The sequence below is a fragment of the Podarcis vaucheri genome (genome assembly GCF_965113315.1).
Source record: "Podarcis vaucheri genome assembly, chromosome: 7".
NCBI classification, from domain to species: domain Eukaryota; kingdom Metazoa; phylum Chordata; class Lepidosauria; order Squamata; family Lacertidae; genus Podarcis; species Podarcis vaucheri.
Window position 1 is genome coordinate 78,491,981 of NC_138765.1, and position 16,564 is coordinate 78,508,544.

General features: G+C 45.5%; 1 protein-coding gene across 3 annotated transcripts in view; it reads right to left on the reverse strand.

The window, feature by feature from the left end:
- Positions 1 to 8,300, reverse strand: part of CLSTN1 (calsyntenin 1) — a 62,607-nt gene extending 54,307 nt beyond the window's left edge. For 2 of the 3 annotated variants that reach the window (XM_082229936.1, XM_082229934.1), the window contains exon 1: positions 7,879 to 8,300. In XM_082229936.1, the coding sequence (XP_082086062.1) occupies positions 7,879 to 7,954 (76 nt within the window). In that variant the 5' untranslated portion in view covers positions 7,955 to 8,300. The remainder of the gene's footprint in view (positions 1 to 7,878) is intronic. The other variant, XM_082229935.1, reaches the window with a different exon arrangement.
- Between the last annotated feature and the right edge of the window lie 8,264 nt (positions 8,301 to 16,564).

Consider the following 16,564-nt stretch of genomic DNA (forward strand, 5'->3'; position numbering starts at 1 on the left):
TGCTTGAGGAGTGTTGTCGCCTTCCTTTTTCCTACCCCCATATGACACAAGTGAGTTGAAAAATTTATTTTTGCATCGGCTTTGGCTTTATTGTATGTCTCATGGGGACAGATTTCTGCGCATATATATCCCTCCAGATTGTCCCCTTTAACGTGCAGTTTGAAAGAAGTTTCCCAGGCCAAACAAAAGCATTCTCCTACCGTATTCATGCTGTGCTAACAAATGGAGGACTGAAAGAGCAGAAACAAAAAGAAGCAAACCTGAGTAGAGCTGCTTTCATCACCACAAAGCAGCTAACAGTGAGAAGCGTTGTCCATTTTAAAAGCACGAAGGGCCCTGCCAGTAATTTAGATCCAGCAGCTTCGCAACATTCTTCAACAATGCAACAGACAGGGGGAAAGTGTTACTGATTCTGAAAATGGAAGCTCTCAGGTAGATGTACAGCCCTCCTCCAACTTGGTGCTCTCCAGATATTTTGGGCGACAATTCAGCAGCCTCTGGCTGGTAGTCTAAAACATCTAGAGGGCACCAAGTTAGTGAAGGCTAATATAAAATGTAAAAAAGAAAAGTAATATAAAAACCCCTCCTTGTCGGATTGGAAGCCATGAACTCTTTGTTAGTTCTGTGTAAGTTAGTTCCTAGGATTGAAAAGCAACACACACATTTCCAAGCCTCCAGCTCTCCATTGCATCCTGGACATAGCTATAAATATATGTGGATACCACTGCTGGGTCAGGCCAAGGGCCCATCTAGTTCATCAGCCTGTTCTTACAGAGGCCAATAAGATGCCCTTTTGGAAACCCGCAAGCAGGACCTGAACACAAGAGCCCTCTCCCCTCTTGTGGTTTCCAGAAACTGGTATTCAGAAGCATCATTGCCTCTGACCATAGAAACAAAGGCCTGCGTTTGTACAAGAATATGAATTAATCTGTTTGGCTTTAAATAAGCCAAGTAAACCTCCAAAACCAGACATCTAGGAAAAGCATAAGTAGCTGCCTTCTACCGAGTCACAGCCTTGGTCCATCTGGCTCAGTATTGCCTACACTGACAGGCAGTGGCTCTCCAGGGTTTCAGGCAGTGTTCTCTCCCTGCGCAACTTGGGAGATGCCAAGGATTGAATGTGGGATCTTCTGCTCTACCACTGAGCTACAGCCCTTCCAAAATATCCTTCTGAAATATTAGAGCCTTTCCAGATGATGGCAGCCATATGAAAACAGTGATAAACCACACTATGCTAAATGGGAAACCAGAGACTGTCACCAAAGAAAATCCTTTCACAGCCTTGAATCTCTTTGCAGCAATAGCGCTTCCATCACTTCCGGGTTCGCAATAAATAGCACAGCCAATTGAGAAAGGCAACTGCCATCTGGCCACATTTAAAGTCAGGCTATAAAAACTCAGCAACTGTGCTCTATTTCAAGTATATATAAAATCAACCATAGGAAAAGAAACATTTACATTTTAACAGCAAAATAACTCCCAAATCACATTTTTGGAAATTTGAACCAAACAAGCAAGAAAAAGCCAGATATAGGACCATGTAGCTTCAAGGTACATTATCTACAGATGAGCAATAAGGCAGGCAAAAAGATCACACAATCCTAGCACAGTTGCCCACATATACCTATTGCTAGTCATTTGTGACACACTGTTCATCTCAATCAACTCTCCTATACAGAATACAACACTAATAGCAAATCACAGGACATTCATCTTTACATATTTGTCTAAGCATATTGCTAGGGGTGAAAACTTGCACAGAACTGAGCTGTAAAATTGTTTTAAGAATATACCAAGGGGACAGCAGTTGTCCCAGAGTTGCAAATAAATCCAAGAAGTTTACTGGTCCACAATAAACCCATACTAGCAAAAAAATAGGCTTGATGCAGTTTTCCATTGGCTACTATGGAACGCTCCTTTCAAGTTTAATTTCAGAGAGGGGAGGTATGAGAGGACAAGAGCCCATGGGTGCCAAGGAAGGCCTTTCTGGGCAATTATGCTCCCATAAGCGCTGTGTTGTGGACGCGGGTGGCGCTGTGAGTAAAACCTAAGCGCCTAGGACTTGCCGATCGCATGGTCGGCGGTTCGAATCCCCGCGGCGGGGTACGCTCCTATAGAGTGAGATGAGCGCACAACCCTAGAGTCTGTCGAGACTGGCCCGTACGGGCAGGGGTACCTTTACCTTTAAGCGTTGTGTTGGCAACCCATGGCATAAATCAATATGCAATGGGGCAGTACTAAACTTCCCCACTCCCTTACTAAAGCTTTCCCACCTAGTTATCAGTAGGAAATTGTTGGTGATTTCCAGTGGCTGTTTACTTGTCCATGTTATTCCAAATTAACACGGTATGAGTGATCATGTGCATATAACATTATTACAGAGAGAGTCCTTCTGGCATAAGGATGCTCAACCTAAGGTCATTTCTCATCAGTCCCAGGCTTTTTTGTCTTCTCGCTGTCACATACACACATGCACGTGCACATACTCTAACATAACTGCTTTTCTGGAATTTGTCTTCATATTTATTCTAGCAATAACCTTTAAAGCAAGACAGGGTTCTAGTGCAGCTGCACAAAAGATGTTGTTGTTGTTTAGTCATTTAGTTGTGTCCAACTCTTCATGACCCCAAAGAGCACAGCACAACAGGCACTCCTGTCTTCCACTGCCTCCCAGTTTGGTCAAACTCATGTTAGTAGCTTCGAGAACACTGTCCAATCATCTCATCCTCTGTCGTCCCCTTCTCCTTGTGCCCTCAACCGCTCCCAACATCAGGGTCTTTTCCAGGGAGTCTTCTCTTCTCATGAGGTGGCCAAAGTATTGGAGCCTCAGCTTCAGGATCTGTCCTTCCAGTGAGCACTCAGGGCTGATTTCCTTCAGAATGGATAGGTTTGATCTTCATGCAGTCCATGGGACTCTCAAGAGTCTCCTCCAGCACCATAATTCAAAAGCATCAATAATTAAACATTCAGAAGACTGTCACAGGAGGAAGTGTTGCCCGTTGAATAGAGTACCATAGTTCAGTGACAGAGTTTTGCATGCAGAAAGTCCCAGGTTCGCTCCTCAATGGCATCTCCAGACAGGACCGGGAAACTCCCCTTGTCCAAAAACACTGCAGAGAGCGGCTGCCAGTCAGTGCGGAGTAGACATTACTGAGCTAGAAGGACCAATGATCTGACTCAGTATTAGGCAGCTTCTTGTGTGCCTTTTTAAAATAAGCCCTTTAATTCAAAACTATGGGGACTAAAATCTTGCTTTTTAAGGAAGGAGGCATAGCTCACTAGTGTAGCAACTTCTTTGCATGCAGAAGGCCTCAGGTTCAATCTGCAGTAACTTCAGGTAGGGCTGGAAATGTGCCCTTGTCTGAAACCGTGAAAAGCTGCTGCCAGTCAGAATAGAGCAGGCTTCCTCAAACTTGGCCCTCCAGATGTTTTTGGCCTACAATTCCCTAGCTAAAAGGACCAGTGGTCAGGGATGATGGGAATTGTAGTCTCAAAACATCTGGAGGGCCGAGTTTGAGGAAGCCTGGAATAGAGGATACTGAGCTAGATGGACCAGTGGTCCTGTTCAGTATTAGTCAGCTTCCTATGTTCTTAAATATGAAGAACAGGAAGCACCATAAAGACCAACATGTTTATTGTGCCATAAACTTTTGTGGACTGGAGTCCACTGATCCAATAGAAAACATGCATGGTAATAAACATGTTGTCTTTTCAAGATGTCGGAAGACTTTACTGTGTTGTTGTTACGTTGCAACGCACCAACCCTCTGGAAATAGCTACAGTGAATGAAATTTAAGAGACAAGCACAGCTGTAAATCCATTGGGATGAAAACTAAACCTTTCCACAGATGATTGAAAGGTTCAGTTTTTATCAGCAAAATACCCCAACATCACCTGTACCACCTTAAAAATAAATCAGTTTGAAGTCAAATGGGTTGTGTCCCATGTTAGTCCTACTCAGTGTAGACCCATTGAAATTTAGACATGACTAAGTTAAACTTCAATGGGTCTACTCTGAGTAGGACTTAGTGAAATGGATGTCTATAAAAACATTTTAAACGGCACATGTTTTAAACAGCAATTAAGCCATCTCACAATATGATTGGGGGGAGCTCCGGCTCCACATTTAGGGAAAGAAACATTTGCAACCCCAGAAACACAATCTGCAATGCGTCCTTACTTCCCAGCTCAAGGCCCAGCGGTAACACAAGAGCTGCAAAAGGTTAAACAGCTAGAAAGGTGTGAGAAGGGATTGTGTTTGCTTTAAATGACATAAAGCACTCTCAATGAAATTGCAGAGGTTTAAGGTTCCCAGAGATTCAGTAAGGTGTCCAATTCTCTGCATCTATTCACAGCTGACGATCAAAAAACCAATTCCACCATCTAAAATACCATCGCTGCTTGGAATGGGGGGGGGGAATCATACTCTCAACAGAGAAAGAGCTTTTTGCAAGCCTAGAGACAGACAGTATTTACACCATTGTTAATCTCATCAGATTGGTCCAGTTTAACCTTGCCTTGCCACAAGCAACAACACTGTCTCTTATCATCAAAGGGACAAACAGAAGTCTAGTTGGGAAATAATTTGCGGAGTGTGAGAGAAATGATTTGCATGACAAAAACAAAGAAAGTGTGTGCCCGCAGAGAGCTGCTGCGGACTCCCTCCCCCCACTCACAAGCAGTGCCATTATACCCCCCCACATTCCATTCCTCCCTGCTAACCCAGATTATGAGCCAAAGTGGGCAGCGGAGGACACAGCCTGGGCAGCCGGAATCACCCGCCAGATAAAAACACTGGCAGTCTCTCTATCTGGGGAGTAAGCAGGTTTTCTTTCCATCTCCAACATGATCAGGTTGCCCTATGGAATTTTTTTCTCACTGCCAGAAAAAGGAGGGAGGGGATTATACCAAAGCAAAACAAAGCAAGAGGGAGGGGGGCACTGCGGGCACTGTGTAAACATTCTCCCCGACCCTGTAGGACAGCATATATAGGGGGCACCTTTCTGTCACCTTCTAGAACCGATACATAAGCTTCCTCCATCTGTTCCATACGGCACCATATAGACTTGAAGGGATAAGAAGCCAATCACCACCAAGGACACTGCTATTTCCTTCCTCATTTGCACTCTGATCCAGATACACAGAGCATATGATTTGGGGACGTGATTAAGCCTTGTTAAATCCCTATAGGGGAAAGGAGCTCAACATACAGGAATGCAAGAGGGGGAATGGCATAGGGTGGTATAAAAGAGGCATCACTGGAGAAAAGAGTGATAGATGGACTTAACCTCAGAGATAGATTCATGGGCACAGGCGATTAAATTGTAAAACTACAGAGTGAGGAATGCTATCCATCATCCCCTTTCCTGAGGGGGGAAATAGTGCCCCCACACACTAGAAAGATGTATCCTCTTAAAAGAGTGAAAAGGTGGGAGGAGCGATCTTCTTAAGCCCCCCACCTCTTATCAAAAGATGCCCTTGCATGAAGGACTCCACACCTCCAAAGTCAGATATATGGAGGGAAACAATTCCTTTGGCAGGGTCCAGAATCTGAATCCTTCTAACACATGTGCCTTTCTAAGATGGTTTAAAACCAAGGGAGAGGAAGGAGGAATAGAGAAGGCAGAGAATAGTTTTTATACAGAATGTGGAAAGGCCAATGGTGGTCCAGAAAGTACATTTGGATGTAAGAGCGTGGGGTGGTGGACAGAATACTAATAATTAATAAGCACAGTGGGGAGGCAAACAGTGGGGGGGGGCAGAGATGCAGGAAGTACAGGCCCCCTAAGAGGAAAGCTACAGGAAACAGCTTCAAAAGGACAGGCTGACAAATGCATGTTCGCCAAGCCATACTTAGAGGTGTCCCTGAAGTGGGGTGGGCAGTATAAGGTAAGTATCCTGTGCGTAGGAAGGTGCTGGTTTGGGGGTCTGGGAGAGTGCTTTAGAAAGGGGAAGAGTAAAAGAAACAGGCAAGTGTCTGTATGAAAAAGGTATTTGTGGGTTTAGGAAGTTTGTGTATCTATGTGTGCTTAAGGGAGTGAAATAGACAAATATTGGGGTGGAGAGATTTACTGCTAATGGCATGTTGGTGTTTCCTATGTAAGTACTATGTTAAAAAGAGGGGAGGTATTCTGCTTAAAGGGGAGGAGGTGTTGCTATGAGGTGGGGAAGATGGGATGAAGTGGAAAGGGAATCAAACCCACCCACCCCAAAAAAAATACAAGAAAGTGAGTGCATGTATGGAAAAGAGTATTAGGTGTATTATGAAACAACAATGCTATATTCTTAATATAAGGAGGGATGTAGTACAGTAGGGTTACATCATTTATTAAATAATGGAATGTTATAATATCCTTGTTAATCAGGGACTATTAATGATGCACTGTATTATAATGGACAATATAAGTACAAGGATAAAATATTGCATTATCAAACAATGCAATATTAAGCACTATACTCTATTAGGTATTAATAGTTTTCTGGCTGAAGAGTGGAACCTAAGTACTTTAAATATATACTTTATAAATTATTCATTTTATTAATATATTTCTATTATTAAACAGCTGTGGAAGATTACATATAAAAGTATGAATATGCAATAGTGCCTATATCACTACTAAACAAAGCAATATTAAAATATCCTTATATTAATGGCTGCAATATTAACTTGTACATTCATACATATACATACATACATACAACCATTGTATTTATACATACAGTATTACATCAGATATTATATATTACACACCTAATCCTATACATATCCACTCAGAAGAACATTGAACTGACTTCCTTGGGGCTTAGGATGAATATCCATCTTAAACGCATACACACCTATGAAAGCATACTACAATAATAAAAATATATAACATTATCAAATCATGCAATATTTATACTATGCACTGTCAGACAACTGCACTTTACAGAAAAGGACCCTTAAAAATATCTCCTAATACAAATGCAGCAAGAACTAATAAATAAGAACACTGGGTGATATTCACAGAGGGTACACTCTTAGGAGAAATTAATGAACCTAAATTGCCCATGTTCACTAACTTCAACGGGTCTACTCCAAGTCAGACTAATGTGAAATGCCACCCGCTGTTATCATATTGTGTGCTGCAATAAGCATCCCAACACGGTTAAACAGACATCTTCCCATTAGGAATACAAAATGAGGCTAACAAATAATTACAATATCGCATGTGCAAAAAAGGGGCCCAGTACTGTTTCAAGGCAGTTCTCCTAACGCAAATACAGCAAAACACAACACATGAATAAACCACCACCACCAATAAAACAAACAAGCCAACAAATCACGATATTGCACAGCGCGGTAAGTGACCCACAGTAGGTTCTAAAGAGCAATGCAATCGCAGCGCAGGCACAACAAACGAAGCAGCAGCATCACCTTCGTCGTCCTTATTGATCCTTTCCATACGTTATCATCATCATCATCATTATTGCAATGTCACTGCTGTCTATATTAGGGCAATGCAAATCTTTATATACACATATATACATGCGTGCATAAAAGCACGCATACCTGTATCTATCCATATACAGAAAACGCGCGCACAAACACAGATACGCGTCTATCTACATATGCGTATGGATAGACATTTCTGCAATAAAAAGGGAAAACGCAAGCACTGTTACGAAGGTCTCCTTGGCGTGCCTAAAGTGCTATCAGTTAAGTGCAACGCTAAGACGTTATCCTCCTATGGAACTAACCGGGTGGGGTTGGGTGGCTGGAGACCTGGACACCCCAACCTATTTTTTAAAAATTTATCTCACACACACACACACACACACACACACACAATATTAATTGTTGTTTTCCTCCCCCACCCTCCCCTCCGCCTCCTGGCTCACCTCGGGCAGCGCGGACCCGTCCGCAGAGCAGCGCAGCCAGGAGGAGGCAGGCGGGCACCAGCCGGGAGGGCAGCATCTCTGCTAGGCCGGGAAGGCGCTTCTCCGCCTCGCCTCCTCCTCCTTCTCCTCCCCGGCGCCCCCCGACCGACCCCCCGTTGAGGGGGAGGGCAAAAAAAAAGGGCTAAAGGAAACGGGGGCGGACGGGTATTAGCGATACTAATAACGACACATTAATAAATAATAGCAACGGTAGTAATAAATAAAAAGGGGGGTGTCCGGGGGCGGAAAATAAAAGGGAAGGGAGGAGAGGCAGCCGTTCCTCTCAGCCCAGCCTGGCCGCCGCGTCTTCTCTTCCTCCTCCTCCTCCTCAGCCCGGCGCTGGCTCCGCTGGCTTGCGAACTAAGATGGCGGCCCGCTCCGCTCCCTTTCGCCGCTCCCTCCCGCACCGGTTGCCAGGCGACGGAGCGGGGGAAGGAACCAACTGGGAGGGGAAAGGAGGGTGGTGAGGCGGAGGGGGAGGAGATACCATCGGGCGGAGTGGGGGGGGGGAGGAAAGGCAGAGGCCGAAGGAGCAGCCTAAGCCGGGGAGAGGGGAATGGTAGGAGAAACCGTGATTCAACACACACACGCGCGCTGGAGGAGGAGAATAGAATCGTGGGTTTGTAGCGTTGGAAAGGATCCTGTGGGTCATCCATTCCAACCCACTGCAATGCAGCAATATCTGGGCCCAACGTGGAGCTCCCTTCCAGCTCTACATTTCCATGACTGGATTAATCATTTTGCTGGGAGATCTCAGGTGCAGGTGAAAAGCAAAAAAAAAAAAAAGGCGTGGAGCTGAACTATCTGCAGCAGGAGGCAGTGATGGCCGTTGGCCACCTGAACCAATAACTTTAGAAGAGAATTCATGGGGGGGGGGTCATAGCTGTCAGCTTTCAGATTTGACAATAAGGGATCAGCAGCCTCACCTGTCCCGGGGACAGTCTACGGCAGGGGTCTGCAACCTTTAAGACAAAAAGAGCCACTTGGACCCATTTCCGAAGGAAAAAAACCTGGGAGCTGCAAAACTCGTCATTATAAAAATAACTTTTTTGTCACTTTTTTATTATTTCTTTGTTTGACCCCTCAGAATTACTCCTCCTCATAGAAATAAACGTTAAATTAACAAGTTACCTTTTTGTGTGTGTGTGTTCTTCACTCCCCTTCAAAACAGTGACCAGCGTACATGCCCCTTACAATGTAGCGGGTGGGCGGGTGGGAAGGTGACGTTGGGACGGTGCATGACTAATGCACGCACCGCCCCCATGCGATGTCACAGCCAGTACAGCGCCCGCCACAGTGGGGAGTGTCGGGGTGCACAATGTGCCTCCTCCCCTCGCTAGTATCCGCCCCGGAGCTGCGGCAAAGGTGTAAAAGAGCCACATGTGGCTCTGGAGCAGCGGGTTGCAGACCCCTGGTCTACGGGATACCTAACAATCCGGCATAGCAGCAGGAAGCAGCGGGAATATAACAACAACAACAACTTATTATTTATACCCCGCCCATCTGGCCGAGCCTCCCCAGCCACTCTGGGTGGCTTCCAATCAAGTGTTAAAAACAATACAGCATTAAATATTAAAAACTTCCCTAAACAGGGCTGCCTTCAGATGTCTTTTAAAGAGAAGATAGCTGCTTATTTCCTTCACATCTGAAGGGAGGGCGTTCCACAGGGTGGGCGCCACTACCAAGAAGGCCCTCTGTCTGGTTCCCTGTAACCTCACTTCTCGCAATGAGGGAACCGCCAGAAGGCCCTCAGCACTGGATCTCAGTGTCCGGGCTGAACGATGGGATGGAGACGCTCCTTCAGGTATGCAGGACCGCGGCCGTTTAGGGCTTTAAAGGTCAGCACCAACACTTTGAGTTGTGCTCGGAAACGTACTGGGAGCCAATGTAGTTCTTTCAAGACCGGTGTTATATGGTCTCGGCGGCCGCTCCCAGTCACCAGTCTGGCTGCCGCATTCTGGATTAATTGCAGTTTCCGGGTCACCTTCAAAGGTAGCCCCACATAGAGCGCATTGCAGTAGTCCAAGCAGGAGATAACTAGAGCATGCACCACTCTGGCGATACAGTTCACAGGCAGGTAGGGTCTCAGCCTGCATACCAGGTGGAGCTGGTAGACAGCCGCCCTGGACACAGAATTAACCTGCACCTCCATGGACAGCTGTGAGTCCAAAATGACTCCCAGGCTGCACACCTGGTCCTTCAGGGGCACAGTTACCCCATTCAGGACCAGGGAGTCCCCCACCCCCGCCCACCCCCTGTCCCCCAAAAACAGTACTTCTGTCTTGTCGGGATTCAACCTCAATCTGTTAGCTGCCATCCATCTTCCAACCGCCTCCAGGCACTCACATAAGGGAATTTCCCGCAAAAAGGGAAGGTTGACAGCTATGTGGGGGGTGAGGTTATTGATGGTTGATAACTGCAGTGGCTAAGCTCTGCCCCCACAGCTGGAGGCAGTCGAGCTTCTGAATACCAGTTGCTGGAAGCTGCAAGAAGGGAGGGTGCTCTTGTGCTTGGGTCCCAGTAGCTAGTTCCCCACAGGCATAATATGGGTGGCCACTGTGAGAACAGGACCGCCAGCCTGACCCAGCAGGCTCTGCAGGGTTGTTGTTGCTTTAAAAAGAGGCATTCACCCTGCCTCACCCCCTTCTTACAGTAAAGTGGGTTTGCATCTATCTGATGCTAGTCCTGCTCAGAGTAGACTCATTGAAGTTAATGGCATGTAGCCAATCTGTACCACCAGTGATGGGAGGAAGCGGGTGTATGATTATTCTTACAACAATTACAAAGAAATTGTGATCTTTGTATAGCTGATAAAAACGTGGAAAGCGGGGGGAAAGAGAGACGCTGATGGGCATGGCCTAATTTAGGACCATTAGTTTCTATGGGTCTACTCTGAGTAGGATTTTGGTGGCGGACAACCCACTGTGAGTGCTGCCCCCCAACTGGAGAACCAAGGAACTGCGTTTCTGAGAATTTGGGAATCCAAACTTGGGACTTTGCATGTGTTATAAGAATTTAAAGGTCTCAAATATAGAATAAATATTCCTAAATGCACACATACCTAAATATATGAACCATGGGAGAGCACTCCTGGAGCCATTTTGACTCTCCCAATGACCTCAAATATTCCTCTGCAGTAAGGGAGTCAAATGGGGAAAGCCTTCCCATTGCCTCTTTGCTTGCAAATCCTGTCTTAAGGGCATATTTGTGTATGAATAGGGTGAGCCTGCGACCTGGATTCAGGAATTAAAGCATTACAATCACAAAAGAATGGCCAGGGTGCCCAGGTAATGCAATCAGTGACCATTGTTAGGTATCCTGGCAGACAGGATTCCTGCTGGAGACCGGCTCCTTCTGTGATGTACTGTATGTATGATGATGTATGTATGTATGATGTTTTAGAGGAGTTGTCTTGGGCTACAGGGTGGGCAATTTCAAAAATCTACATAAGGGCTTGCCACCATTGTTCAGGGTTCTCCTCCCTCCTGCATGTGGTGAGTGGGGACCCTGTTGCAACTATTTGTTTCCTTTCATAAAGATCAGGCTTACTAGCCGCTTTGCTTCTCAATATACTCTGGTTAGCCTCTGTTTTCTCCTACCAATAAGGAACCCATTTAAGGACTCTATACGGGCTCCGGAATACCCCATAAGGGAAAGGGAGCAGGCTTTTTTTTCTTATAACACATTAAAACCACTTTGTTCTTACTCAGAAGTCCCACTTGAGTTCAAAAGGATATAGGATCGTAATATTACAGTTGTAGATCTACCTGGGGTAGACCCATTGAAATCAATAGGCATGACAAAATGAGGTCCTTGCTATTTTCAATGGGTTTACTGTGAGCAGGACTTAGTGGGAGAGCCACTGCCAAGTGCAGACAGTTCTGAGCTAGATGGACTAACAGTCTGACTAGGAGTCAGCTGACTTTCCATGTTCCAGAATGGTTGTGGGAGAAACCACAACAAAAGTGCTCACATCCCACTCCACCTAGAAGATGAAAAACGCCCCTTCTAGACCTTTGGCTCTATTAAATATTTGAGCAAATCTCTGCATTTTCAGAGCAAGGTTGCAGGAGACACTTTTCCTTGGAAATAACCTCACATTTCAGTTGTGTTGTGTTGCATTCCAGCAGGTCAAGTAGTTGTTAATAATAATAATAATAATAATAATAATAATAATAATAATAATAATAATGCAATATTTCCTCCCGTTTGCAGATCATCTGGAAAGGAGACGAAGGGGCACTGTCAACAAGAAATTCCAATGTCTCCATCCATTTTGCATGCCCTTGCAAGACCACGTGGGGTTTGCTTTGATTGAAAGGCAGGAGCGGAAGGGAGAGGGAGGCAGAATAGAACATAGCAACTGATGCACTTTCCATTGAGCACAGCTTGTGTGTGAAAAGTGCACACAGGGGTGCCCGAAGAGGAGACAGCTGATTGCAAATCACAAATGCGTTCCAAAACTCTTTATTGGGTTAGTGAAGGATCGCAGGGAATATTGGAAGACACACACAGCGACATCCCACGTTGCATTGTGCAGAATTTCCCTGCGGAACGCAACCCCTGCTGAAAAGGGTTCCTTGCATACATGCCACAAACTTAAAGGCCCCCCCCCAAAAAAAACACCTTGGGATGAATCTTGGGGAGTATAGATTGTGAAGGATGTTAGGAATTGCAGCTCAGGGAGGGGTAGACTACTGATCACGGGTCACTCGCTCCCTCTCAGCTTCCTCACAGGGTTGTAGTGACAATAAAATGGCAGAGGGAATACTGTGTTATTGAGTTATGATGTGCGTTTATGTTTATGAATACGTGTTTGTCTTCAACCCTATGCCCACCATAAGTTCTTGAGATGAGCAGAAGAAAGATAGTATCTGAATGCCATAAAATGTACAGTTGACAGGTAGCAGCTCTCCAAAGTTTCATATACGTAGGGGATATTCCCAGCTCCTCTTGAAGATGCTGGGGATTGAGACTGGGGCCTTCTGCATGCAGAGCAGCTGCTCTACCACTGAGTTGTGGCTTTTCCTCTAAAAGTTAAGTAAGGTCACATCCCCACTACGCACATTTAAAGCACTCTTATACCACTCTAGCGGTTTGTAAACGGTATCAAGAGTGGTTTGAAGATCTCTTGCAGAACTATAGTTCCTGGCACTATATTTCCTATAACTAACTATAGTTTTATATATATATATATAACTAACTATAGTTCCTGGCACTATTTTCAAGAAAGAAAAATCACAAGTCAGGGATGAGCAGCCAAGGGATGGAGGGCTGAGGAGCAGCCCAGAAGACTGTAAATAAGTAGCACCCTTAACTGTGTGTCCCCCTTTTTTTCTTTTGCTGGGGGGTACTGGCTGAATTTACAACTGGCTAAGAACCAAAGGGACGCAGGTGGTGCTGTGGGTTAAACCACAGAGCCTAGGATTTGCCGATCAGAAGGTTGGCGGTTTGAATCCCCGCGACGGGGCGAGCTCCCGTTGCTCAGTCCCAGCTCCTGCCCACCTAGCAGTTCGAAAGCACGTCAAAGTGACAATAAATGGGTACCACTCCGGCGTAAAGCCTGATATAAAGCCTGCAAGCAGGATTTGACTTAACAACACTCTCCCCATTTCTGATTTCCCAGCAACTGGTATTCTGAGGCACAACTCCTCTGACAGTGGAAGTAGAATGTGGGCATCGTGGCTAGTAGCCAATGAGAGCGCTGTTTGTTTGTTTGTTTATTTCTATCCCACCTTCCCCCCCCCCCAAAGAGCTCAAAGGTGGTGGACACGGTTTCTCCTGCTCCTCATTTAATCCTCCACAACAACCCTGTGAGGTGGGCCAGGCTGAGAGAAAGCGACTGGCCCAAAGTCACACCCAGTGAGCCTCATGGCCAATTGGGGGATTTGAACCCTGGTCTCCCAGGTTGTAGTCTAACAATCTAACCCCTACGCCACACTGCCTCCCCCTCCATGAATTTGTGTAATCCTCTTTTAAAGCCGTTTTTGAGGGGGTACTGCAGCAGAAAGCATGGAATGAAATGCATTGTGCCGGCAGGCAACCAGAAATCCAGTTTTATTGAGACTCAGGCCTGGGCTGTATTAGTAGGAAACCATCTTGTTCTTTTACACTCCGCCACCACCAAGCTCACATCAATAATTAAGGTGTCTACAACTTGTTCATTAGCAAATGAGCTCTTTGTCTCCCCGTCTTCTGTAACTATTTTCTAATGAGGAGCCAAAGGAGGCAGGAGGGGGAGAGAGAGGGAGGGAGAGAGACTCAGTTAGGCTTGATATCTAGAGACCAACATCCACCTTCCCCCCTTTTTTTCTCCCTGATTGGATGCCGCAAAGCGAGCAGGCCAAGATTATTTTTAGAGCAGCGAAATTATTCGCCACCCTTCCCCCCCCTTTCCACAAGCACACACCTACGAGCTGTTTCTCTCCCAGTGTTAAATAAATAAATAATGCAGAATATGCTTTAGAGCCTCTGGGATATTATTGTTTCCAGTCGGAGTTTTATTTTTAAATTTGTCACGTGCTGCTTTCCTTGCACTGGGGAATGGCAGATGGGCCCCAGGCAAACTTTTTTATTATTAAAAAAAGAAATCAATATAACAGATAACTTCCTGTGGCTGTCCTCCCAAAGTATCTCACCCTCCAGCGAAAAATAGCAAAGCAAAGCAAAAGGGAAAGGGTGTTGCTCCGGTCCTATCCATGCTAAGTCTGGGTCTTGCTGCTTTCTTGATGGAATGCAGAGGAGCCAGTCAACGGGAATATCGTTTAGGTCTGTTGATTTATTTACCAGCGTGCATAGCTCAATTTGCCATGCAGATGCTCCCTGAAGGTGCTGAGTGCATTTCAAATAAGAAATAATACAAAATGGAAAGCTGAAAAAAGAAAGGGTTTTGGTTTTGTTTTTTTTACAAAGAAGGGACCACTAGATAAAATCTATAATGAAACAGCAACAAAACAAGCTGCTTAAAAAACAACAACCCCAAAACTCTTTGCAAAAATAACGTTTGGCAGCTGGATTAGGCCAGTGGCCCATCTAGTCCAGCATCCTGTTCCCACAGTGGCCAATCAGATGCCTCTGGGAAGCTCAAAACCTGAACCTGGGTGCAACAGCAACTTGTATTCAGATGGATACTGTGTGCCGATGTGGAGGTAGCCTTTGGATTGTCAATAATGTTCTCTCTACTCAGAGCAAACCCATTGAAATCAATGGACATGATTAACTTAAATTCTGATTTAAACATGTCTACTATGAGTAGGGTATGGGACGCAGGTGGCGCTGTGGGCTAAACCACAGAGCCTAGGGCTTGCCAATCAGAAGGTCAGCGGTTTGAATCCCCATGACGGGGTGAGCTCCCATTGCTCGGTCCCTGCTCCTGCCAACCTAGCAGTTCGAAAGCACATCAAAGTGCAAGTAGATAAATAGGTACCACTCTGGCAGGAAGGTAAACGGTGTTTCCGTGCGCTGCTCTGGTTTGCCAGAAGCAGCTTAGTCATGCTGGCCACATGACCGGGAAGCTGTGTGCAGACAAACGCCGGCTCCCTCGGCCAATAAAGCGAGATGAGCGCCACAACCCCAGAGTCGTCCGCGACTGGACCTAATGGTCAGGGGTCCCTTTACTATGAGTAGGGTAGCTGGCAGGTCTCGAACCCCCAGGGAGTTAGCGACTTCCCTTGCATGCGAAGACTGGCTCTGGCGGATTGAACGGACAAGACAAATAGTGGGTCCAATGGTCAAGAAGGCGGCTTCGGCATGTGCTGTAGAGGGAAGTGAGGGGCAGATGGGACTCGTCGACCTAGGAAGGTGGCCCATCTAGGATAAATAAAACTCTGGTCCAAAACCTCTGTTACCTTGTGGTATATCTCCAGGAGAAGAGGCTAAGGAGCAAGGGGGCTAAGGAACAAGGCTAGATTTTTGGTAAGGGAAGTTTAGCTGCCTCTAATGAATAAAATACTAAAACAGCCTTTATATAACATTTCCCAAGAGTTTAAAGCAGTTTGCATATCTTGTACAGTGGTACCTCAGGTTACATACGCTTCAGGTTACATACGCTTCAGGTTACAGACTCTGCTAACCCAGAAATAGTACCTCGGGTTAAGAACTTTGCTTCAGGATGAGAACAGAAATCATGCCGCAGCGGCAATGGGAGGCCCCATTAGCTAAAGTGGTACCTCAGGTTAAGAACAGTTTCAGGTTAAGAACAGACCTCCAGAACGAATTAAGTTATTAACCCAAGGTACCGCTGTAGTTATAATCCTTACACCATGTATCTCAAGCCCAAGGGCTGAGTGCAGCTCTCCAGATCTGTCTGTTTGGCCATGCCCTCCTCTCCCTAGCTTTATTCTGCTTTATTCTGCTTTATTCTGCTTTATTCTGCTTTATTCTGCTTTATTCATACCCTTCCGGAGTGTTTTTGCTTAGCTGGAAAGTATCCTTGGACTCTAGCTTTTGCTTCTCATGGGTGTGCTCCTGACTGATTGAATTTTCATTTTATCTCACATATTTGGCTCTCAGGCCGTGGTTCACAACAGTAGCCAAACATACTGCCATCAAACATAAAAATCATAAAATCATAAAACGATAAACAACAGCAAAGAGTTTTAAAAGCACAAAGCCAGAAGAAATTAAATTAAAAGGTTTTTTCAAAAGG